Raw genomic sequence first — 26979 nt, forward strand, 5'->3', positions numbered from 1 at the left:
ATCTAGATAGAACGCCAACGTTCTTCAGACGAAGTCTTTCCTGGTCATGAGAGTGAATGGGGTGCGTAAAAAGTAGGCAAGGTGATAGATTGGCCTACGTGAAAAAGTGTTACCACTTTGGGAAGAAAGGGAGCCCTGATATGAAGCAGCTCTTTGTCAGGATGCACTGCTAGGAATGGTGTCTTCGAAGAAAGTCTGAAGCTCACTTACTCTGCGAGCAGAGGCGATGGCAATCAAGAAAGTTGTTTTAAGGGTTAAGAGCCATATAGGACGGTTGTGGAGTTGTTCGAAAGGGACGCACATGAGGTATGTGAGGACCAAGTTCAAATCCAACTGGGGCATGGTGAACGGGATGGGAGGAAACATATGAGTGAAGCCTTTAAGAAACATCCCAACAATGGGAGATTTGAAAAATGAAGGTTGGTCTGGTAGCCATAAGAAGGCAGAGACGGCAGGACAAATATCCCTTGAGGGTGCCCAGAGCAGAGCCTTGCTGGACAACAGAGACTAAAGAGGAGAACCTCAGAGAGGTGCAGAGAGGGGATCAAAAGATTTGTTGATACACCATGCCACAAATTTCTTCCAACAACAGGCGAATACCGTTTTGGTGGAGGGACGTATGGCTGCCAAGATGACATTACAGACTTAGGGTGGAAGGTCAAAAGCCGTCAACTGTCCCTGCCCAATCGCCACGCAAGGAGGCGGAGTCTGGACAGGTTCGGGTGAATAACCGTCCCCTGCTGCTGTGACAGAAAATCCTCCTGAAGGGGCAGTCTGATCGGAGGATCGATGGCCATGCTCAAGAGCTCAGGCTACCAGACTCTTCATGCCCAGTCTGGAGCCACCAAGATTACTTGGGCCTGATCTTGCCTGATCTTCTTCAGAACTCTGGGCAGAAGTGGTATCAGTGGGAAGGCGAACAAGAGGTCTGAGTTCCAGCCGTGACGAAAAGTGTCGCAGAGCGAGTGCCGCCTTCGAAACTGCAACATGCAAAACAGATGACACTGCGTGTTATCTGCAGAGGCGAACAGATCTAACCAAGACTCTCCCCACTCCTGAAGGAGACCTTGCTCCACCTCTGGATGGAGACACCATTCGTGATCGACTACGCATCGGCGGCAGAGTTTGTCTGCTCTGACGTTCAGAGAGCCCCCCAGATGTTGAACCACCAGGGAAATGCCCTGGCATTCAAGTCATGTCCTGAAGTGATGAGCCTCTTGACAAAGGGTACACGACCCCACTCTGCCCTCCTTGTTACAATACCACATGGCGGTGGTGTTGTCTGTGAACACCTGCACTACTTTCCCTTTGAGAGAGGGAAGGAATGCTTTCAATGCAAATTGGATCGCCCGGAGCTCCAAAAGGTTGATGTGCAGCTCGGACTTCGCCAGAGGCCTCTGATCTCCCCATCTCCTAAGTGGCTGCCCCATCCCAGAGGTGACGCATCTATCACTACTGTGAGATCTGGTTAGGGAAGTGAGAGGGATCTGCCATTGATCCAATCTGGATTCGACAAATGCCACTGCAGGTCTTTCGCAGTTCCCTGCGGGATCTGAACCATGTTGGAGAGACTGCCCTGATGCTGCATCCACTGGAACTTCAGGTCCCACTGCAGAGTCCGCATATGCCACCTGGCATGTTGGACCAGCAGGATGCAGGAGGCCATGAGGCCCAGCAGCCTCATAGTCATTCTCACCAAAATCCAGGCTAGAGGCTGAAACATCGGTGTCTTAGCCCAAAGATCCTGGACTTGTTTTTCGTGAGGATAAGCCTGAAACTGCACTCTGTCCAGAACAGCTCTGATGAAAGGGAGCGCCTGATAGGAAGTCAGGTGTGACTTTGGCATGTTGACAGTGACCCCAGCGAATACAGGAGGTTCGCCGTAGTCTGGAGGTGGGTGACTACTTTCTGGGGCGTGCCTGCCTTCAGCAGACAGTCGTCGAGGTAGGGGAAGACTGGAACCCCTAACCTGCGCAGATGAGCTGCAACCACAACCATCACTTTTGTGAATATCCGAGGGGCACTGGTAAGGCCAAAGGGGAGCACGGTGAACTGAAAGTGCTTGTGACCTACCACGAATCGTAGGTAATGTCTGTGGGCCGGCAGAACGGGAATATGGAAATAGGTGTCCTGCATGTCCAACACACCCAACCAGTCTCCAGGGTCCAGGGCAGAAAGGACCTGAGCCAGTGTTAACATCTTGAACTTCTCTTTTTGAGGAGGAGATTGAGGGACTGGAGGTCTAGGATAGGGCAAAGATCCTTGTCCTTTTTGGGCACCAGAAACTAGCAGGAATAGCAACCACGACCTACTTCTGGTGCAGGGACTCTCTCTATGGCTCCCTTGGCAAAGAGAGCATTGACTTCCTTGCGGAGAAGAGCCAAATGGTCCTCCGATGGGTGATCAAATGATGGGGCATGGCTGGAGTAGAAGTCTCAAAGGGGAGGGAGTAGACCCTTTGGACGATCTGTTAAATCCACCTGTCTGTGGTAATGGATTCCCAGTGGGGCAGATGTCCCAACGGACTAGGAAGTTTTTGAGGCAGAGGAGGGGATGGAGGTGGACTGGGCAGCCCGGTGACTGCCTGATCCACGAGCTCAGGGGCTGTACAACATGCGTGGGTCGGTGGCCCATTGGAAATGGACGCGGTTGGGTGCCCCTTCTGTAGCCACGAAAGGAGCGAGAAATAGTCTGAGGAGGGTGAGGAGCAGCTGCAAGGCCAAGGGACCAAGCCATAGCCCAGGAATCCTTAAAGCGCTGGAGCACTGAGTCTGCCTTGTCTCCGAAGAGATGAGTGCCATCAAAGGGCATGTCCATCAAAGATTGCTGGACATCCCCCCGAAAAGCCAGATGTCCTCAACCAGTCCTGGCATCTCAATGCTACCGTCGATGCAACTAATGTGCCTAGTGAGTCTGTTGTATCCAGTCCACAATGGATCATGAACTTGGCTGAGTCTCTCACATCTGTCATGGCTTGTGAGAGAACGTTCTGGCCTCTTCCGGAACTTGAGGCAGCACTTGCGTGACCGTAATCCCAGTGAGTATGGGAACAGCAGCCCAGAAGGCATTCATGGACCGCAGCGCTAGACTGGCAGAAGAAAACATCTTCATCCCTAAGTTGTCCAGTCTTTTTGATTCCCTGTCCTGGGAGCGGTAGAGAATGTGCCAGAGGACGAAGAAGCATGGATGACAAAGCTGTCAGGCGTCGGGTGTTGAGTAAGGAAATTTGTGTCATTCGATGCAGGCCGATGGCGGCGAGCAATTGTCCTATTCACAGGAGCCCCTGTGCTGGGTTTGGACCAGGTCTCCAGTAGGACATCCGTAAGTGCTTCGTTGAAGGAAGAAGGGCTTCCGAGCTGGAGGCCCCAGGCTGAAGCACTTCCGTCAGGAGGTTAGGCCTGACCTCAACAGAAGGAAGCTCTAGGTTCAAAGCCTCAGCCGCCCCTCTCACCACCATAGAATAAGACTCTCTCTCCTCCATAGCCACGGTATGGGGAGAGAACATGCCAGTGTCAGGGGAGGTGTCCAACCTACTGGCATCACTCAAATCCTGTACCCAGTCCAGTTCAGGCTCAAATTGGTGTTCTAAAGGGTCCAGCGACCCCTCTACACTATTCCCTTATCCATACCCATAGTAATAGGGTTCAGGATGAACCCTGGGCACAGCAGAGCCCATGGAAAACAGAATCAGCGTCGAGTGACGTTGTTATGGCTCCAGGTTGTCGGGAATGAGTATAGGGTCTTCTTCGATTGTGGGCCCTCTCAGCGCCGGAAGCATTGATGTCTGACTAGATGCCAGGGAAGGTTGCTTTGGTTAACCAGCGTTGGGACGGATCCAGAAGCGGATCCTTAGGTGCCCTCCCGAGTCGGGACTGAAGTCGCCAACTTTGAACCCAAGGAGGTCCTCACCGACTCCCCTGGGCCCGAAGGCACCGAGTGGGGCTGCCCAAATACGAGGTGCATAGCCTCATAGAGCTCCTTAAGTTGGGCAAGGGTAGCCCCGGCTCCCGGAAATTCGGGGAGGCGCGGAGTGGACCCAGACGGAGGCTATGAGGACAGAGGCCTGGAGCATCAACGCTCTTCCCGCGTCACGCCATGTGAGCGACGAGGCAAAGTCGGAGAACGTTTTGCCTTCTTCGACGACGACTTCTTACCCGAATGTTCGGATGACTTGGACGACGAAGAATGACCTTCCTCTCAAATGCGACCAGGAACAACGCAGAGTCGAGTGTCAGGCCGCCATGAGCTTCGGGAACTGCTCCCTCAAAGTTTTCAGGTTCATGGCCCAACACTCAGAGCACAACTTCAGGTCGTGGTTGCGCCCCAAACACCAGAGGCACACAAGGTGCGGATCCATCACCAACATCATGCGCTGACAGGAGTCGCAGGGCTTAAATCCGGTGTTATAGGACATCCCTCGGCGCAAACCAGAACTCGTCAGAAATGAATTCGACAAAATGTTGCAGTTAGTAAAAAAATGACTGGGGTAGCTTCTCCGGATCTGTGCGTAAGCTGGCACGGAAAGAAAAGAACTGATGTCAGCGCGCTGGGGTGGCGCCTATACACGACCCCTACGTCATCACGGTGACTTCGACGCCCGCAAAGTTGACAGACGCCACCGAATGGCGCGCAGAGGTACTGCTTGAAGAAAAAATCTCCAGATCCAGTCTGATGCCTGGGAAAATTCTAAGGTAAGGAATCTGCAACTAGAAGTCGCCATCAGATAATTAAACTAATTAATTTTGTATTCTTTGAGCTTACAAGTGATATATGCTTCCTGCTTGCAATAACTATGACTCCGTAGGTAGAATCCACTGACCAGTTTTCAGCCTGCAGACAAATGAGTATTATTTAGAATGCTACATATGCACTTGCCCCGTTTACTTGGAAAACCAATAAAATAAGTATAACAATAATGAATACCAGATTAGATTTTAGCAACTGGGTTCAGAACTGTGTTAAGCAATGAGCTGGTTACTTTAAATAAAAAGAAACATAAGATGCCAGGATTCTTAACTGTGGGAAAGAGTCAAGACACTTCAAACCTCCAATTAACTGCTACTGAAGCTAGTCCTGGGGTGTCGTCATGTGAAATAATGCTTGCCCCTGGTGAGTTTTTACTGAAAACTGTAGTCCTATGGTAATCATTCCACACAAAAACGTGTGCAACGGTGAGAGGAAGAGACTAGACCATCACACTTGGGTGAGACATTCTGCTTTGATGTTTTTTGCTAAGTCTTGTTCATGTCTCATATCCAGCTGTGGAACTTGGAGTCATTAAGATGATCTTGGGGCACGCCACACACAACACCTGCTTATATGGTTATGTCAACAAATCCTTTCTTATTACTACAATCAACTTGCAGAATCTCTGAAATGTTAAGGAAGACCAGAGTAGCTGCTTCTCATGTTTACTCACTTGTGTAGGGTGGTGCTGCGTTGCCAGCCCTCGAAGCAACCTCAGTATAAAAGGTAGAGCTGGGCGGGAGAGGAACTTTTTCCATATGTCAGAATCCAAACTACACAGAAAGAAAGAAAACATGCCAACAAAGGAGTAAGAACTATCATAACTCGCTGTGCACTATGAACATTTCAATCATTCATATTATATAGCAGCCACACACCAGTCCAACCCAACCGACTGATCATACTTACAACCAGCCTCTGCTTATATCCAACATCCCACCTGCTCCTGCTCTCATAAACCACCCACTTGCAAAGCAAACACCCAACATGCTTTTCCCATTTCACGCACCACTTATAACACTTGTCCTTCTCCAAGCCACATATACAATCTTAATCTTTCTATACCTCACACCCACATCGGCCTCAACTGCATACAACCTCAAATATACTACTTATGTGTCTGCAAACTCCACCATGGTGTTTTCCACAAACTCAACGCATAACAATTTTGACTTCTGCTAGGCAACACTACACCCACCCATGCTACTTTGCACAGTGAGCAGCAGTATCTTATTTAATCTGACAGATTGAATAATTGGAAGTTGATCAGAGATTGTTACTGGGGAGAAACTCCTCAAGCATTGCAACATCTTACTTTTTAGCAACGGGGATATGCTTTTTCATGTAGTCTAGTGCATTCTGGGTTATTCCTTTCTGTAAGATGAGATCTTTCAGCTGATGCCCATTGCTGTTGTTTTTTATACCAGCTGCAATTTTGCAAAAGCAGTCCAGAAACACTTTATCATCTGTGCTGTGCTCATCATCATACCTAAGAGAAGAAAAAGTAAAGTGAGGAATAAATACTATGCTCATCAACCATAAGTATGGTGAGAACGCAACACAGTCCACCAGAAAGCAAAATGTGGAGCACCTACATCTAAGTGAATGGACAAAACAACATTGTAAGCATTATACTGCACAGTGGAGAATCAATGGGCAGATCAAGCGATCTAATCTGCACTCATCAACATTCACTCTGTATGAACCAAAACTGGAAGAAGCAAATACTGCAGAGGTAGTCTCGAAACTGGAGCAGTGAGTTGCACCATGGTTTTTCTTTTTTCAAAATATCAAGTTCACTCAAGATTCCTTTTTTAATAGTACTTTCTTGGTAAGAAAAAAACAACTACATGTAAAGAAAGTAATGGCACAAATTTACATCTGACTGCGCAATAAAGACAGATTGACATCAAACCATATCATCGGTGCAGAGGCACTAACCTGCAGCAGGCAAAATAGTTGAGGAAAGCCTCCCAGTTTCCTCCTACAAAGAGAAGCTGGGCACTGTGATGATGAAGCAGGGCTTCCACACTCACATTTTCTTGTGGATTTTTGGACAGTCACAAGCTGGTGTATTGGTCCATTCAAAATCATAAACCTATCCGTATTTTCAAATCTAACTGGGGGCGTGTAGAAAAATACCACTATTGGCATGATCACCCTCCCGCCCCCACTTTTTGCCTTGTGTTGATGCTAGCTTTGACTGCTGCTAACCAGGCCCCAGCGTGCTTTCCCTAAAACTGTACCTTTGTTTCCACAATTGGCAAAGCGCAGGCACAAAGTTAAGGCCCTTGTAAAAGGAACCCCTGTTACCAAGGGCCCTGTGGCTAAGGAAGGTCCCTTAGGGCTGCAGCATATATTATGCCACCCTAAGGGACCCCTCTCTCAGTACAAGCACAATATGCCTTGCAGCTGTGTGCGCTGGTGGGGAGAAAAGGCAAAGTCGACATGGCACTCCCCTTAGAGTGTCATGCCCATCAACCACTACCTGTGACATAGGTAGTCACCTCTCTAGCAGGCCTACAGCCCTAAGGCAGGGTGCACTATACCACAGTTGAGGGCATAGCTGCATAAGCAATATGCCCCTAAAACCTTAGACATTGTAAGTGCTGGGTAGCCATAAGAGTATATGGTCTGGGAGCTTGTCAAACACGAACTCCACAGTTCCATAATGGCTACTCTGAAAACTGGGAAGTTTGGTATCAAACTTCTCAGCACAATAAATGCACACTGATGCCAGTGTGCAATTTATTTTAACATACACCCGGAGGGCATCTTAGAGATGCCCCTGAATACCTACCCGACTTCTAGTGTAGGCTGACCAGTTCCTGCCAGCCTGCCACACACCACACGTTGCTGGCCACAGGGGGAGAGTGCCCTTCTCACTCTGTGGCTAGGAGCAAAGCCTGTACTGGGTGGAGGTGCTACTCACCTCCCCCTGCAGGAACTAACACCTGGCGGTGAGCCTCAAAGGCTCCCCCCTTTTGTTACAGTGCCCCAGGGCATCCCAGCTAGTGGAGATGCCCGCCCTCCGGCCACTGCCCTCACTTTTGGCGGCAAGGCTGGAGGAGATAATGAGAAACAAGGAGGACTCACCCACCAGTCAGGACAGCCCCTAAGGTGTCCTGAGCGGAGGTGACCCCAGCCTTGAGAAATCCTCCATCTTGAGTTTGGAGGATTCCCTCACTAGGATTAGGGATGTGCCCCCCCTCCCCACAGGGAGGAGGCACAAAGAGGGTGTAGCCACCCTCAAGGACAGTAGTCATTGGCTACTGCCCTCCCTGACCTAAACACACCCCTAAATTCTGTATTTAGGGGCACCCCAGAACCTAGGAAACTAGATACCTGCAACCTGAAGAAACAAGAAGCACTGCTGACCTATAAGCCTGCAGAGAAGGAGGAAGACGACAACTGCTTTGGCCCCAGACCTACAGGCCTGTCTCCAACTTCGAAAATCTGCTCCAGCGACACATCCGACAGGGACCAGCGGCCTCTGAAGCCTCAGAGGACTGCCCTGGACTAAAGGACCAAGAAACTCCTATGAACAGCGGCCCTGTTCAAAACCAGCTACTTCTTTGAAACAAGGAAGCATCTTTCAAAGACTGCACGTTTCCCGCCGGAAGCGTGAGACTTCACACTCTGCACCCGACGTCCCCGGCTCGAGATCCAGAGAACAAACACCTCAGGGAGGACTCCCCGGTGACTGAGAGCCCATAAGTAGCCAGAGATGACCCCCCTGAGCCCCCACAGTGACACCTGCAGAGGGAATCCAGAGGCTCCCCCTGACCGCGACTGCCTGTAACAAGGGACCCATCGCCTGGAACCCACACTGCACCTGCAACCCCCAGGACCTGAAGGAACAGAACTTTGACGCAGGAGTGACCCCCAGGCGACCCTCTGCCTAGCCCAGGTGGTGGCTGTCCCGAGAAGCCCCCCCCTGTGCCTGCCTGCACGGCTAGAGTGACCCCCAGGTACCTCCATTGTTTCCTACCTAAAACCCGACGCCTGATTTGCACACTGCACCCGGCCGCCCCTGTGCCGCTGAGGGTGTGTTCTGTGTGCCTACTTGTGTACCCCCCAGTGCTCTACAAAACCCCCCTTGTCTGCCCCCGAGGACGCAGGTACTTACCTGCTGGCAGACTGGAACCGGAGCACCCCTATTCTCCATAGGCGCCTATGTGTTTTGGGCACCTCTTTGACCTCTGCACCTGACCGGCCCTGAGCTGCTGGTGTGGTAACTTTGGGGTTGCCTTGAACCCCCAACGGTGGGCTGCCTATGCACCAGAACTGAGACTTGTAAGTGTTTTACTTACCTCCTAATCTAACCTTTACTTACCTTCCCCAGTAACTGTTTTGCACTGTGTCCACTTTGAATATAGCTAATTGCCATTTTTACAAAGACTGTATGTGATATTGTTTTCATTCAAAGTTGCTAAAGTATCTAAGTTAAGTACCTTGCATTTAACATGTTTAATGTACATCCTGAACCTGTGGTTCTTAAAATAAATTAAGAAATGAAAATGTCACTTACCCAGTGTACATCTGTTCGTGGCATTAGTCGCTGCAGATTCACATGTTTCGCACAGTCCGCTGCCTGGTGTTGGGCTCGGAGTATTACAAGTTGTTTTTCTTCGAAGAAGTCTTTTTTGGTCACGGGACCGAAGGACTCCTCCCTCTTCGGCTCCATTGCGCATGGGCGTCGACTCCATCTTAGATTGTTTTCCCCGCAGAGGGTGAGGATGGAGTTGTTTGCTATAAATAGTGCCCATGCAATGGAGTGAATACGTATGTACATAAAAAGTTTATAATAATTATTTACAAATGTACAAATGTTTAAGATTTAAGATCTACTTCTAAACGGCTACAGGCTTCCCGGGGAGGCGGGAGGGCACATGTGAATCTGCAGCGACTAATGCCACGAACAGATGTACACTGGGTAAGTGACATTTTCAGTTCGATGGCATATGTTGCTGCAGATACACATGTTTCGCATAGACTATAAAGCAGTTACCTCCCCTAAAAGCGGTGGTTTAGCCTGTAGGAGTTGAAGTAGTTTGGAATAATGTTCTTAGTACAGCTTGGCCCACTGTAGCTTGTTGTGCATTTAGTACGTCTACACAGTAGTGTTTAGTAAATGTATGAGGCGTAGACCAGGTTGCAGCCTTACATATTTCGCTCATAGGAATGTTTCTTAGAAAGGCCATTGTAGCACCTTTCTTTCTGGTTGAGTGTGCCTTTGGTGTAATAGGCAATTCTCTCTTGGCTTTAAGATAGCATGTTTGAATACATCTGACTATCCATCTAGCAATGCCTTGTTTAGAGATTGGATTTCCTATGTGTGGTTTTTGAAAAGCTATGAACAGTTGTTTTGTTTTCCTGATTAGCTTTGTTCTGTCAATGTAGTACATTAGTGCTCTTTTGATGTCTAATGTATGTAGTGCCCTTTCAGCCACGGAATCTGGTTGTGGGAAGAACACTGGCAATTCTACTGTTTGATTTAAATGGAATGGTGAGATTACTTTTGGTAGAAATTTTGGATTTGTTCTTAGAACTATTTTATTTTTGTGTATTTGAATAAATGGTTCTTGTATGTTAAATGCCTGTATTTCACTTACTCTTCTGAGGGATGTGATTGCAATGAGAAATGCGACTTTCCAGGTTAGATATTGCATTTCACAGGAATGCATGGGTTCGAAAGGTGGACCCATGAGTCTTGTTAAGACGATGTTAAGGTTCCATGAAGGAACTGGTGGTGTTCTTGGTGGTATAATTCTTTTTAGCCCTTCCATGAATGCTTTAATAACTGGTATTCTAAATAGAGACGATGAATGAGTAGTTTGTAGGTAAGCAGATATTGCTGCGAGGTGTATTTTTATAGATGAAAAAGCGAGATTCGCTTTTTGCAAATGTAGTAAGTATCCCACTATGTCCTTTGTAGAGGCATGCAATGGTTGGATTTGATTGGTATGGCAGTAGCAAACAAATCTTTTCCACTTAGATGCATAGCAGTGTCTAGTGGAAGCTTTTCTAGCTTGTTTTATGACCTCCATACATTCTTGTGTGAGGTCTAAGTGTCCGAATTCTAGGATTTCAGGAGCCAAATTGCCAGATTCAATGATGCTGGGTTTGGATGCCTGATCTGTTGTTTGTGTTGTGTTAACAGATCTGGTCTGTTGGGTAGTTTGACATGCAGTACTAGTGAAAGGTCTAGTAGAGTTGTATACCAAGGTTGTCTTGCCCATGTGGGTGCTATCAGTATGAGTTTGAGTTGGTTTTGACTCAACTTGTTTACTAGATATGGAAGGAGAGGGAGAGGGGGAAAAGCGTATGCAAATATCCCTGACCAACTCATCCATAGAGCATTGCCTTGTGATTCGCGGTGTGGGTACCTGGATGCGAAGTTTTGGCATTTTGCGTTTTCTTTTGTTGCGAACAAATCTATCTGGGGTGTTCCCCAAATTTGAAAGTACTTGTTCAGAACTTGGGGGTGAATTTCCCATTCGTGGACTTGTTGGTGGTCTTGCGAAAGGTTGTCTGCTAGTTGGTTTTGGATCCCTGGAATAAATTGTGCTATTAGGCGAATGTTGTTGTGAATCGCCCACTGCCATATTTTTTGTGTTAGGAGACACAATTGTGTTGAGTGTATTCCTCCTTGTTTGTTTAAATAATACATTGTTGTCATGTTGTCTGTTTTGACAAGAATGTATTTGTGTGTTATTATGGGTTGAAAGGCTTTTAACGCTAGAAATACTGCTAACAGTTCTAGGTAATTGATATGAAATTTTGTTTGGTGTACATCCCATTGTCCTTGAATGCTGTGGTGATTGAGGTGTGCTCCCCACCCTGTCATGGAAGCATCTGTTGTTATAACGTATTGAGGCACTGGGTCCTGAAATGTCCGCCCTTTGTTTAAATTGTTGCTGTTCCACCATAGAAGCGAGAGGTATGTTTGGCGGTCTACCAACACCAGATCTTGAAGTTGACCCTGTGCCTGTGACCATTGTGATGCTAGGCACTGTTGTAAGGGTCGCATTTGTAGTCTTGTGTTTGGGACAATGGCTATGCATGATGACATCATGCCTAGAAGTTTTAGCACAAATTTTGCTTGTATCTTTTGGTTTGGAAACATAGCACTTATTACCTTGTGGAATGCTTGCACTCTTTGGGGACTTGGAGTGGCAATTCCTTTTGATGTGTTGATGGTTGCCCCTAGATATTGTTGTGTCTGACACGGTTCGAGGTGTGACTTTGTATAGTTGATGGAGAAACCCAGTTTGTGAAGGGTTTGTATGACATATGTGGTGTCGTTTGTGCACTTTTTTACTGTGTTGGTCTTGATTAGCCAATCGTCTAGGTAAGGAAACACATGTATCTGTTGTCTCCTGATATGTGCTGCTACTACTGCTAGACATTTTGTGAATACTCTTGGTGCAGTTGTTATTCCGAATGGCAACACCTTGAATTGGTAATGTATTCCTTTGAATACGAACCTTAGGTACTTTCTGTGAGAAGGGTGTATCGGTATATGAAAGTACGCATCTTTTAGGTCTAATGTGGTCATGTAATCTTGCTGTTTGAGCAGTGGAATGATGTCTTGTAGTGTGACCATGTGAAAGTGGTCCGATATGATGTAGGTATTTAGTGTCCTGAGATCTAATATTGGTCTTAATGTTTTGTCTTTTTTTGGAATTAGAAAGTACAGGGAGTAAACTCCTGTGTTTTTTTGTTGTACTGGTACTAACTCTATTGCATCCTTTTGCAGTAGTGCTTGAACTTCTAGTCCTAAAAGTTCTAAATGTTGTGGTGACATTTTGCGTGTTTTTGGAGGGATGTTTGGTGGGAATTTGTGGAATTCTATGCAATAGCCATGTTGGATTATTGCTAATACCCAATTGTCTGTTGTAATCTGCTGCCAAGATTGGTAGAATTGGCTTAGTCTTCCCCCCACTGGTGTTGAGTGAAGGGGTTGTGTGACTTGAAAGTCACTGTTTAGGTGGAGGTGTTTTTGGAGTCTGGAATCTTCCCCTACTCCTTGGGAATTGACCCCCTCTATATCCCCTGAAACCTCCCCTTTGGAATGAACCCTGATATGGTGTGGTCCTTGTTTGTTGGCTGGTGGTGTCTGTGGGTTGGCCACGAAACCCCCCTCTAAATGGAGTTTTTCTAAAAGAGCCTCTGCTCTGCGGGGAGTAGAGTGCGCCCATGGCTTTGGCCGTGTCTGTGTCCTTTTTAAGTTTTTCAATGGCTGTGTCCACTTCAGGGCCAAAAAGTTGTTTCTCGTTGAAGGGCATATTAAGGACAGCCTGCTGGATTTCAGGTTTGAAGCCTGAAGTGCGGAGCCAAGCGTGTCTCCTTATGGTGACAGCAGTGTTGACTGTTCTCGCTGCAGTATCGGCTGCGTCCATTGAAGAGCAGATTTGATTGTTTGAGATCGTTTGTCCCTCTTCAACTATTTGCTGCGCCCTTTTTTGGTATTCCTGGGGAAGATGGTCTATGAGAAGTTGCATCTCATCCCAGTGTGCGCGGTCATATCGGGCCAGCAGCGCTTGAGAATTTGCGATGCGCCACTGGTTGGCTGCCTGTGATGCTACTCTTTTTCCTGCCGCATCAAATTTTCTGCTTTCTTTGTCCGGAGGTGGGGCGTCGCCAGATGTATGGGAATTTGCTCTTTTGCGAGCTGCCCCTACTACTACGGAGTCAGGTGGTAACTGTGAAGTAATAAACACTGGGTCTGTGGGTGGTGGTTTGTATTTCTTATCCACCCTTGGGGTGATGGCTCTTGATTTTACGGGCTCTTCAAAAATTTGTTTTGCGTGCCGTAACATCCCTGGTAGCATTGGGAGACATTGATATTGGCTATGTGTAGCCGAGAGGGTGTTAAATAAAAAATCATCCTCTATAGCATCGGAGTGCAGTTGGACATTGTGGAATTCTGCTGCCCTAGCCACCAGTTGCGAGTATGAGGTACTGTCCTCTGGCGGTGACGGCTTTGTGGGGTATGAATCGGGATCATTGTCCGGCACTGGGGTGTCATATAGGTCCCAAGCGTCTTGATCCTGATTATCTTGACTTATGGTAGTTTGCGCTGGTGAGTGCATTTGTGGCGGTGTTTGCGCCGGCGATGCCTGTTGTGGTGGAGAGGGCGGAGGCGTGACTTTTTTAACCACTTTGGCTTGTGGTTGTGCGTCATCCTTGAGAAGTCCGTTCCTTCTTTTTCTCATTATTGGGGGAAGGGTTGATATCTTCCCTGTGTCTTGCTGGATGTACAGTCTCTTTTGTGTGTAGTCTGATTCTACACTTTGGAGCTCTTGTCCAAATCTGTGCATCTGGCCACTTATTCCTTGTTCCTCTGTGTAGGATGGAGGTGTGGAACTTTTCGGCGCCGAGAGAGAATCTTTTTTCGGCTTCGGCACCGACAGAATTTTTGTGGCTTTTGGCAGTGTGTCTCGGTGCCGATGTTTTTCGGTGCCGGCATCTTGTTTTTGCCTCTCGGAGCCGCTATCTCGGCTCCGAGGTTGCTCCATGGCGGTCCCTCGACCGGAGTCGGGTGTCTTCGCTATGGGCGTGCCCTTTTTCGGCGCCTTCGACGGCTCGCCGGTTTTATGGGTCGAGCCATGGCCTGTTGGCAGTGGCGTCCCCTGGGCTTTTGTCTTCTCGATGGTTTTAATTTTCGACGTCTTACTCACTGTTTGTTGCTGTTGTTCGACGTCGGAGTCTCCGGATTCTGATTCCGGAACCGAGAATGTTTCCTCTTCGTCGTCGAAACGTTGTTTTGTCGGCGTGGACGCCATTTGTAGACGCCTGGCTCTTCGGTCCCGGAGTGTTTTTCTGGACCGGAAGGCTCGACAGGCCTCACAGGTATCCTCCTTGTGCTCGGGGGACAAGCACAAGTTACAGACCAAGTGCTGATCTGTATAAGGATACTTACTGTGACATTTTGGGCAGAAACGAAACGGGGTCCGTTCCATCGGCTTCGATGTCGCACGCGGTCGGGCCGACCAGGCCCCGATGGGGGATCGAAGCTACCCCAAAGTCTTCCGATGATCGGTGTCGATGTACCTAACTATCCAGATACCGAACGGAACAATACCGACGCTTTCTTCCGAGATTCTGACTAACTTTCCGAACCGAAACACGGAGCGAAAAGGAATACGTCCGAACCCGACAGCGGAAAAAAACAATCTAAGATGGAGTCGACGCCCATGCGCAATGGAGCCGAAGAGGGAGGAGTCCTTCGGTCCCGTGACCAAAAAAGACTTCTTCGAAGAAAAACAACTTGTAATACTCCGAGCCCAACACCAGGCAGCGGACTGTGCGAAACATGTGTATCTGCAGCAACATATGCCATCGAACATATATTTTTCAATATAAAAACCTATTGGCCTGGAGTAAGTCTTTGAGTGTGTGTTCCTCTTTTATTGCCTGAGTGTGTACAACAAATGCTAAACACTACCATCTGATAAGCCTACTGCTCGAATTATCTAATTTTGCCGCTATATTACCTCTAAGGGCAACCCTTGGACTCTGTGCACACTATTTCTTACTTTGAAATAGTATATACAGAGCCAACTTCCTACAGAACTCCACAGCACCATAATGGCTACACTGAATACTGGAAAGTTTGGTATCAAACTTCTCAGCACAATAACCCACGCCGATCCCAGTTTAGGATTTATTTAGAAATGCACACAGAGAGCATCTTAGAGATGCCCCCTGTATGTTAGCCCAACTGATAATGTAAGACTGACCAGTCTGTGCCAGCCTGCCACTTCCAGACGAGTTTCTGACCTCATGGAGTGAGTGCCTTTGTGGACTCTGATCAGAAACAAAGCCTGTCCTGGGTGGAGGTGCTTCACATCTCCCTCTGCAGAAACTGTAACACCTGGAGGTGAGTCTCAAAGGCCAACCTACTCTCTGCACCAGACGCCCCTGGCCCGTGTCCAGTGTAACCAACTAACCAGAGAGGATTTCCCAGGCGATTACGACTATGTGTCAACCCTGGGCTGACCTCTCCAGACCGCCACAACCACGCCTGCAGAGGGAATGCAGAGGGCAGCCCCCCCTCACACCCCCTCTATTAGTACTGCCTGGGACGAAGATATTCGTCGCCTGGAGAAGCACTGCACCCGCAGCCCCAGGCCCGAGAGAAACCGACCACTGGTACAGCAACGACCAGCAGGCGGCCCTCACCCTTGCCCAGGCAGTGGCTTGCCCGAGAAGCCCCCCTGTGCCCTGCCTTCATAGAGTTCTATTGAGAACCCGACTCCCTGTTTGCAGACTGCATCAGGCCACCCCTGTGCCACTGAGGGTGTAGATTTTGTGCCTACTTGGGGGGCCCCTCCAGTGCTCCTTCAAACCCCCCTGGTCTGCCCTTCGACGACGCGGGTACATACCTCTGCACCTAACCGGCCCTGTGTCGCTGGTGCTGGGTCTTTGGGGTTGTCTTGAACCCCCAATGGTGGGATACCTATGCCCCGGAGATTTAACCCGTAAGTTGGTTACTTACCTTGAAAAACTGTACTTTACTTACCTCCCCCAGGAACTGTTGAAAATTGCAGTGTCCACTTTTAAGATAGCTTTTTGCCATTTTAAAGAAAACTGTGTGCATTGTTGATTCCATTCAAAGTTCTAAGTATTACTGTGTAAAGTGCATTTCATTTAATGTACTTACCTGCTAAATTAATCCTGTGGTTCTAGAAATAAATTCACAAAATAATATTTTTCAATATAAAACCCTATTGGTCTGAAGTTAGGTCATTGAGTGTGTGCTTTCACTTACTGCTTGTGTGTGTACAACAAATGCTTAACAGTACCCTCTGATAAGCCTAACTGCCCGACCACACTACCACAAGTAGAGCATTAGTATTAACTATTATTGACTCTGTCAAGCCCTGGACTCTGTGCACACTATATCTCATTTTGACATAGTATGTACAGAGCTAGCTTCCTACAGGGTGCATCAGCCTCCCTCCATTTCTGCGCAACATACTGTGCAGCAAAATAAAGCCCAATTTAAAAAGAGATATATATTTTTAATCAGCACGCATATCTTCCGAGTTGATCATGCAATACCCCAAACTAAACTGCTTCAGCTCAGATTGTACTTCGTACAGCACCACCTCCCTATCGGCGATTTCTCTACTTTATTCCAGGAAAGGGTTGTGATTTCAGTGGTGATCTGGCTCCCTCAGAGAAAGCTCCCCTCCCTCAGAGGTCCCTCAGAGAAAGCTCTCATTTCTCACCATCCTCAAAATTTTGACTCAAGGGGTCAGGACTGGCCCTGTACCATCAGCAACACGCAAGGCTCATCAGCCTGCCAGCTCCTCTGCCTTGGTCGCAATCAGCCACCACCATCAGCTTGTATTCCCACCTCTTGAATATCCAGGGCATCAAGACAGGGACTATTTCCTTCAGCTTCTAACTGCTTCAGCAGCACATCAGATCCTCTGTGCCTGAGCCCCAAACAGTCACCAGCAAGTTCTGCAGTTCCTAGTCTCACCAACCTCCATGTGCTAAGGCCAGAGTGTTCAGGTCTTGCAGCAGATTTAGGGGAGACAAGTCATCAAGAGAGAAACTGAGGGTTTCCACATAACCTTGGCCAAAGTAGCTTTTCCACCTGCTGTTGGGTATTGACACTGCAAGGATTATATAGGTTTATGAGGGGATTGCCTCTACATGAGCCTGTCCTCCATCTTGTCTGTGCAGGTCAGGTCTCTCTTAACCACAATGTCTAGATTTTAATCTCACAGTTGGAGTGTTGAAATAATTTGCTTTAGCTACTGAAGTTATAGTAAAAATAACTTCTGACAAAGGCTAGGAAATATGCCATTTTCATGACGCCAAGAAAGCAGACAGGACCTACTTATCAAAATTGCAGAAGGGCTTAAAACGATCCACTAAAATTTGCATTTTCTCCATTTCTCCAAAGGACAAGTATGGGATAATACGGAGCAAGCCTTGAAGAACACTTGGATTGGAGCGCACAAATGTGCTATTTATCTGGTCCAGAAGCATCACCAGCTGATCCTTGTCACCAGTCAGCAGGAGGTTCCCCTGTGAAATAAAAATATTTATTTGAATCAAGTTAATTTCGATTTTCATTGTCAGAATTTTAGCTTTACAAAGATCTATGAACCTTCAGAGCAGCATGTGAACCAAACAAGCGAACCTGAACTTGAAAACATTTATTAGAAAAAAAAAAAAGAAAACAAACTTTGTATACAACATACCCAGAAAAAGAGCAAAGTCAACTTGCAAAGTACCTGGATGGCTACCCCTTGTATCACTCATTTTACATTTATGAAACAACTCTCTAGACCTTCGATAAAAAATGAACAAGTCACTTTCTAATGCTGTTTCTCAAGGATACACTAACTGCAGGTTTATCACCTTCTGAATTTTGACAAAGCGCCAAATTAGATATGAACTTTTCCAGCAATTGCTCCATTGGTTGAAAGGTGGTCCAATCAAAATCCTCAGCAACATCACACTACCACAGCAAATGATGGCATGGAGCCATATATAATTGCCCCGCCTGTGAGCTGACGTCAATCTTCTTATCAACTGTTCTGCACCCTCAGATTTGAATCAGTTTAAATATATTCCAGACGTGACAGTGCGCTTAACCTGACTTGGGACCATTTGAGAATCCTAAACATCCACTCCGAAGAATGTGGAGGAAGGAGGTGGTGAGTAGTTAAATGCAGTATCTACCAGAAAAAGTGTTGAAGGTATGAAGCTTGTTCTTCTGCTGGATACTTCTAAATGTGAATTTCACACCTTTTCAATACAGGTGAAGCAGTACCTCTCAAAAGGTAGAAGATATGAGGAGTGGACTTATACCAGAAACAATTTGCAGCACTAAGGAGGCAAGATGGCGCTTCCTGTGGACTTGATTGTTGGGATAGGAGGAGCCAGTAAAGGATTCTATGGATGCCCATGTAGAAGCCTGACAGATGTGTAACCCTAGAACACTTCTAGCCAGTGCTCCAGTGGTAGCCTCGTCTCAGCTGGAATAAGTCCAAAGGCCGCCTGAAGGCTTCTTTCTGGTCAGGACATAGCATGGATTTATGCATAGGATGATCTATCTGGGCAAGGTCTGCTTTTGGTCCACCCTCTTTTTCTTAACACAGGTAAAACCAATGAAAAATTGGTCACCTACCCAGATATCTTTAGTGTGCTCAAAGTAACAACTAAGGGCTTATTCCGAGTCGAACTAGTGAAGCATCTCCTAGTAGTATGAGGCAGAGATAAATAAAGCAAGGAGACATATCCACTGTCCCCACATGAATGGGTGACACTACTTTTGACAGAAAGGAAGCACAAGTCCGTAGCACCAACTTACCAGAAAAGAAGGAGGCATACAGAGAATCTGACAGCACCGGCATGTCACTGGCACAGCGAGAAGGAATCATGAGGAATACAGTTTTAATGGTCAACAACTTCAATGAACAACAGGCATGAAGTGTGTGCATGTCAAGTACACAAGGACCATGTTAAGATACTACTGAAGCAATATAAAGGGCACAAGTTGGAACATATAAGTAAGGTATTTTGAGAAACTAATCACAACAGGTGACTTCAAGGTCAGTCTAGGCAAACACAGAAAGGCCAAATAAATAACCTTTAATAGTGCCAACCACATATCCTTGCCATGAAAGTAACAAAACAAACGTGTGAATAATTGCCCTGTAGAGGATCAAGTTGACAGTCTCCCTGTTAGGCCACAAACTTTACAACCAACTAGAAGTACAAGTTATTTACCTTTGGTAACTAAATATCTGGTAGACATATTCTAGTTGCAGATTCCTTACCTTAAAATTTCCCCCCAGGCGTCAGACTGGATTCGGAGATTTTTTTCTTCGAGCAATACCCTTGCACGTCGGTAGGTGGAGTGGGTCAACTCCGCGGGAGTCGTTGGTGTCATAGTCACCGTGATGACGTCGGGAGTAGTATGAAGACGCCGCCTCAGCGCAGTGACATCAGTTTCTCTAACGACTTTCCACGCCAAAGCGCAGAGCCATTGAGAATGGTGCACCAGAGCTAAGGACCTGAAGTGGGAAACTCTGTCCCTAGAAATCAGTTCGCAAGCAGGGAAGATGTGTGGGTCGGTATGGAATCTGCAACTAGAATATGTCCCTACCAGATATTTTGTCACCGAAGCTAAGTAACTTGTTCTTCTGATAGAAACTTCTAGTTGCAGATTCCTTACCTTAGAATAGATACCCAAGCAATGCCACCCTCGGAGGTGGGCTGCAAACCAAGATCATACTAGAAAGTCCTGAGGGACCAAACGACCATAGCAGCCATCCCGACAGACCTGACCATCTAGGCAGTAATGTTTAGCAAACGTGTGTAGGGATGCCCACGTAGCCACCTGGCAGATATCCAGGACAGGAACTCCGCGTGCTAACGCAGTGGAAGTAGCAGTTGCTCTGGTGGAATGGGTGCACAAGCCCTCAGGGGGTTACTTTTTGGCCAAAGCGTAGCACATTTTTATGCAAAGAAGTAGCCATCGCAAGATGGTACATTTTTGCACCGACTTCCCTTTCTTCCCACCCACATATCTGACAAAGAGTTCAACGTCCAACCGGGAATCTTTAGTACAATTTAGATAGAATGCCAACACTCTTTTTGGGACCAGACAGTGGAGTCTCTCATCCTCTTGGAAAGGATGTGGGAGTGCGTAAAAAGTAGGCAAAGTGATAGAGTGGCCTACATGAAAAGGCCCAACAACCTTGGGAAGGAAGGAAGCCTTAGTGCACAACACCACTTTGTCAGGGTGTACAGACAAGAACAGAGGCTTTGAAGAAAGATATTGAAGCTCACTCACTCTGCGAGCAGAAGTGATGGCAACAAGAAAGACAGTTTTGAATGTGAGGAGCCATGAAGGGCAATTGTGCATCAGCTCAAAGGGAGTACACAATAAGTAAGGACAAGATTGAGGTCCCACTGAGGCATGATAAATGGAGTGGGAGGAAATTAATGGGTTAGACCTTTAAGGAAACTATTGAAAATAGGAGATTTAAAGAGTGAGGGCAGATCAGGTAGCCTAAGAAAGGCCGAAATGGCTGATAAATACCCTTTAAGGGTGCCCAACTCAGAGCGCTGCTGGGCCAAAGAAAGAAAGAACAAAAGAACCTCAGATAGAGGAGCATAGAGAGGAACAGATTTGTTGGTACACCATTCCACAAATTTATGCCAACGACCGGCATATACCAGTTTGGTGGAGGGACGCCTGGCTGCCAAGATGACATTGCAGACTTCGGGTGGAAGATCACAAGTCGTTTGTTGTCACCGCTCAATGTCCACGCATGAAGGAGGAGATTGGACAGTTTTAGTAGAAGAACCGTCCCTTGTTGCTGGGACATAAGATCCACCAGAAGAGGCAGCCTGAGTAAAGGATCGGCGGCCATGCTTAATAGCTCTGGATATCATACTCTCTGTGCCCAGTCCAGAGCCACCAAGATAACTTGGGCCTGGTCGTTCCTGATCTTGAGAACTCTGGGCAGAAGTGGTATAGGCGGGAAGGCGCAAAGGTGGCCTGAGTTCCATGAGAGACAAAATGCGTTTGAGAGAATGCCGTCTTGGAAACTCAAACTTGCAAAACAGCTGACATTGCGTGTTTTCTGCAGAGGCGAAAAGATCTAGATAAAGCTCTCCCCACTGCTGAAAGAGATCTTGCTCCACCTCCGAATGGAGATGCCATTAATGATTGGCTGTGCATCGACGGCTGAGTTTATCCGCTCTGGCGCTCAGAGAGCCCGCCAGATGTTGAACCACCAGGGTAATGCCCTGTGTTCCAGCCATGTCCAGAGGCATAGAGCCTCCTGACAAAGGTCCAGGACCATATTCCAACCTGTTTGTTCCAGTACCACATGACCGTAGTATTGTCAGTGAACACTTGCACTACTTTCTCTTTGAGAGAGGGAAGAAATGCTTTCAACACAAGCCTGATCGCCCGGAGTTCCAGAAGACTGATTAGGAGCTGAGACTCCGCCGGAGACCAGAGGCCTCTGATCTCGGCCTCTCCCATGTGGCCGCCACAACCCAGAAGTGACGCATCTGTCGCTATGGATAGATCTGGCAGGGGAAGGGAGAGGGATCTGCCGTGGACCCAATGCAGATTCGAAAGCCACCACTGCAGGTCTTTCGTAGTCCCCTCATAGATCTGGACCATGTCAGAGATTCCCGTGATGCTGCACCCACTGGAACTTCAGGTCCCACTGCAGAGTCCTCATATGCTATCTGGCGTGTGTCACCAGCAGGATACAGGAGGCCATGAGGACCACCAACCAGAGATGGTGGTGTTTTAGCCCTTTTTTGACTTAATGATTTGGCCATGGTACCCTAGATATATAGCCTGCATTATCTGTCTGTTTCTTAAATGTATTTACAGGCCTTACTGAATAAAGTAGAAAAATCTCTGCTTAAGAAGATGTATTAAAGAACCGCTCCGGGGTCCCCGCACGTGGAGAGAACTATCCAGTGTTTATGACTAGACATGGAAATCCCCTATGAGAGAAACTGCACTGCGCCCAGAACATCTCCAATGAAAGGGAACATCTGAAAGTGAGTCAGGTGTGATTTCGGCACACTCATAGTGAACCTCAGTGAATACATGAAGTCCGCTGTGGTATGGAAGTGGGAGTCGACAGCCTGGGGTGAGCCTGCCTTCAACAGTCATCGAGACAGGGGAAGACTGAAAACCCCGATCTGCGCAGATGAGCTGTGACCACGGCCTCACCCTGGTGAACTCCTGTGGGGCACTCCTAAGCATGGTGAACTGAAAGTGCTTGCGGCTACCGTGAACCGCAAGTAACATCTGTGGGCAGGAAGGGAATATGGAAATAGGCTTCCTGCAAGCCCAACACCACCAACGTCCAGTCTCCCGAGTCCAGAACAGATAAAACCTGAGACAGAGTGAGCATTTTGAACTTCTTCTTGAGGACGAGATCAAGGGACCGAAAGTCTAGCACAGGGCAGAGGCCCCTGTCCCTTTCTTTTTTGGGTACCAGGAAGTAGTGGGAATAGCAACCTGGACCTTCTTCTAGCACGGGAACCCTTTCTATGGCTCCCTTAGCCAAGAGAGCTGTAACTTCAGCTCGAAGGAGTGCTAAGTGATCCTCCGTCATCTGATCATATAATGGTGGCATGGATGCAGGTCTCTCGAAGGGGAGGGAGTAGCCCCCTTGGACCATCTGAAAATCCCACCTGTCTGAGGTGATAGATTGCCAGAGGAGCAGGTGATGATAAATCCTGCCTCCAACTGGTCCCTGGTGGGGAAGAGTCAGACTAGGAAGGTTTGGCGGCAGGAAGGGTTGCCGCCCCCACAGAGGTGGGGGCGGCAGACTGGCCAGACTGTTGGCTCCCTGATCCGTGAGGATGGTGGATCCCACATCCCCGACCACGCAGAAGCTGGGAAGCATGCATGGCACAGTGGCTGGATAGGAACAGACGTGGCTGGGTGCTCCTTCCGTAGTCACAAAAGGGTGAGACTGAGGGGAACGAGAGGCCACCGTGAGGCCCAACGCCCTGGCCGTAGCACGAGAATCCTCGAAGCGTTCGAGTGCCTAGTCTGCTTTCTCTCTGAAACGATGGGTGCCATCAAAGGGCACGTCCATAAGATTGACTTGGAAATCCCCCAAAAAGCCACACATCCTCAACGAGGCGTGGCACCACAGGTCCACTTTTGATGTAACCACTTTGTGCAGTAAGTTGGTTGTGTCCAGTCCACACTGGATCATTAATTTTGCTTTGTCGCTCCCATCAGCAACGGCTTAGGAAAGTACTGCCAGGACCTGTGGCAGCACTTGTGCAACAGTATCCCACAGCGTGTAGGAATATCGGTTCACGGACCCCAATGCCAGGTTGGTGGAAGAAAACATCATCCCAAGTGTGTCCTGCCTCTTGGATTCCTTATCTGGGGGAGTGTAAGGAAACGCGACAAGGGAGATAGAGGCTTGGATTACCAAAATCTCAGATGCGGAGTGTTGAATAAGAAACTTGCATCACCAAGAGCAGAGCGATAGTAGCGGGCAACTGTCCTGTTCACAGGTGCCACTGTCCTGGGTTTGCACCAAGTACCCAGTAGGACATCTGTAAGGGCTTCATTGAAAGGGAGCAGAGGTTTGGAGGAGTAAGCTCCAAGTTGAAGCACTTCTGTCAGAAGGTTAGTCCTAACTGCCAATGAAGGCAATGCAAGGTCCAGAACTTCAGCGGCTCTTCGCACCACCATTGAGTAGGACTCTCCTACCTCTGTAGCCATTGTAGGAGGGAGAAAGCATGCCAGTATCTAGGGAGTTGTCCAGGCCACTGGCTTCACCCAAGTCCATTCAGCAGACCCTAGAGTTTTGGAGCTTGTATTCCAAAGGGCCCAGCAACCCCTCCGGTTCATCACCATAAAATGCCCAAAGGAAAGGGGCTCAATATCTGACACAGAAGGCAGGCCTCCTGTCGGTGCCAGACTCTGCATCGTACAAAGCCCATTCAGTTCCATGTGGGAGTCAGCAATGATGATGGGGATGGGAGCACAGGCTGCACCAGGAGCGTCGATGTTGGGGCAGGTATCGGGGAAGGTTGAGGTGGTAAGACTGACGCTGGTCTTGATCCAGGAATGGATCCATGGGTGCCACTTGGACCCGAAGTCACCAGCATTGAACCCGAAAGGGCCCCTTCTGACTCCGTGGAGCCTGAAGGCACGTCAGTGGTGTTTGACTGTCTAAAAATGAGGTGCATAACTACACAGAACTCTAGGTTGGAAAGGGGTCGCTCCAGCTCCCAGAAAATCAGGGAGGCGTGGAGTCGGTCCAGACAAGGCTTCACAGAATGAGGCCAATGGATGAGGTTAAGTCAAAGAACGTTTCGCCTTTTTCAGCTTCTTCTTATGCCTTGACTTACCCAATTGTCCTGAGGACTCGGAGACGGATTAAGGAGAGTGTGGACTCGATGACCAATCCCAAGACCTTCCTCTTGATCGAGACCGGGACTTACATGGAGTGTAGTGCCTAGCCGACAGTAGCTTTAGAGCCCGCTCCCTCAAAACCTTCGGATTCAAGGCCCAACACTCGGAGGACGACTTTGGGATGTGGCCATGCTCCGTCATGGACATTGGCCGATGACAAGACCCCCCCCCCTCCACCAATCGCTTGAAACGGGTGTAGCAGGCTGGCTCAGTATATGGTGCACACCTGTAGGTGAGGCACCGTGTTCTGAGTCCAGGAAAACCTTGGTGATAGTGTAGGCGGCTCTTGAAAACCAGAGCTCTCATAAGGGTAGCTGTGGACGTTATCTAAGGCTTCTCCAGGAGGGTGTAAGGAGGTTGCAAATACCACACGTCAGTCAGTGAAACACACACAGGAAAGAACCACACAAGTGTTAGAAAAATAGATATTTATAGTAACACACACTCTAGAACTAACTTTTGTGCATCTCCTAACCGGAGCTATGAATATACAAAAATATATTTAGCAACAGGTTAGGAAAGGTATAAAGTAACATGAGTCCCTATTCGGCCTGGGGGTGTGCAAACCATATACTAATGGGATTTGAAAATCGCTCCCAACCCACACTACCACCCAAGGACCCTTAACACTGGGGAAGTACTATAACCCTAAAGTTAAGTTGGTAGGATAACCCAGGTGCCCGTGCGCAGAGTAATACTTTCAGGTCAGTGTCCACAGGATAACATGGGAAGTTGCGGTTGGAGTTTTTAAGTTTTAGGACCCTTCCCTGAGGAAACCGCTGAGACAAGGGAGGTTGGATAGTGCCCCCACCCGTGTGGAGTACCTACACCAGGGAGCATAGGTGCATAGGGGTGAAGTGATGTCAAAATCCTTTGTTGGAGTCAGTGGAAGCCTTGATTGTACAGCAGCTGTTGTGTCCCATGGACCAGGTCGGTGGAACCCAGGTGTCGATTCCTGAAGAAAAGGACCTAAGGAGATAGGGGACAGAGTCCAGACCATCTGGAGGTGCCCAGACGGTGCAGGAGGGCAATGCCCAACCTTCTCGGAGATGCTTTCCTGTAGGATGGTGGACGAAGAAGTGCAGCGGTGGAGTCCATGCGATACAGGACGATCCCAGGAGTCGTCCACAAGCTGTCCCATGGCGGTTGTCGAATTGTATAGGGGTCAGTGGTCAGCAGGACCACCAACGAGCCTTGGCAAATACAGGGACATTGCACGGAGTCTGCAAGATTTGTGGGGACCAGCAAAGTCCAGGTGACCAAACCTTGGCTGGTAGGTCAAGGCCAGCCCTGAGGACGGAGGAGAACCAGCAGGAATCGGTGGAGCACCCAGCAGGGCCCTCTGGCAGCGGGCACAAGAAGGCCTCAACAGCACAGCAAAGGGGGATGCCCACGTCACAGGAATTGCAGAGAGGACGTTGTTCTTGGAGCTAGGAGGTCTTCGGACTGAAGAGCCAAAAAACCTTGGCAACGACAGACGCGGTGCACAGGGGTTGCAGCCAAGCAGCTCCAGCGAGGGACCACAGACGTCCCAGATGCATGGAAAATAGGCCAGATCTCTGAAGAGCCACAGGAACACACCTGTGTTATAGAGCCTTGAAGAGTCCGTGGGACAGCAGGATCCACAAGCCGGGTGTCATCGTTGAGGTGCCTGCAGATGCGTGGGGGGTGACTCCTTCACTACAAGGGAGATTCCTTCCTGCTTTCCTAGGTGCAGGGAGAGTCCCAATGACTCTGGAGGATGCATGGCCACGGGGTTACAGACATCTTTGCAGAACTTGGAAACCAAGTTGCAGTAGGAGACCTCCTACTGGTTACATTCTTGCTTTTTGTTCCAGCGAAGAAAAGCAGCAGTTCCGGCGTCCAGGTTGCAGAAGTGTCTTGCAGAGGAGACTTGTAAACGGTTCCTGAAGTCTTGCAGACAAATCTAGGGTCTCACCCTAAGTGGAGGCCTTAATAACCAAGGAAGGGGATTGGACACTTACTGCAGTGACCCATCTATCAGAGGGGGTCAGGAAGGTACCCTAGCTGGAGTAGCCAGTCAGATGCTTATCGTATTTCCAAGATGGCAGAATCCAGGGGCCACCTGGCAGAGCTCTGTGCACCGCCCTAGGGGAGAAGCTGGATTGGGAGGGGGGTGGGGTGGCAGGAAATCACTCCGCTGTTCTTTGTGTGGTTTTGTGCCAGAGTGGAAATGGGGGGGCTCCTGCACTGGTGCAAACTGGTTTATGGAAGGACACCACCAAATGTGTCCTTCAAGTACGTCTGGT

At 48.3% G+C, this 26979-nt stretch overlaps 1 protein-coding gene across 17 annotated transcripts in view; it reads right to left on the minus strand.

The window, feature by feature from the left end:
- UBR4 (ubiquitin protein ligase E3 component n-recognin 4) overlaps nucleotides 1-26979 on the minus strand; it is a 1862787-nt gene that overhangs the window by 123371 nt on the left and 1712437 nt on the right. For all 17 annotated transcript variants that reach the window (XM_069240131.1, XM_069240143.1, XM_069240141.1 and 14 more), the window contains 3 exons: nucleotides 17609-17799; nucleotides 6062-6235; nucleotides 5420-5519 (listed from right to left, as the gene is read on the minus strand). In XM_069240131.1, the coding sequence (XP_069096232.1) occupies nucleotides 5420-5519; nucleotides 6062-6235; nucleotides 17609-17799 (465 nt within the window). The remainder of the gene's footprint in view (nucleotides 1-5419; nucleotides 5520-6061; nucleotides 6236-17608; nucleotides 17800-26979) is intronic.

Source organism: Pleurodeles waltl, chromosome 6 (genome assembly GCF_031143425.1).
Source record: "Pleurodeles waltl isolate 20211129_DDA chromosome 6, aPleWal1.hap1.20221129, whole genome shotgun sequence".
In the NCBI taxonomy this organism is placed as follows: domain Eukaryota; kingdom Metazoa; phylum Chordata; class Amphibia; order Caudata; family Salamandridae; genus Pleurodeles; species Pleurodeles waltl.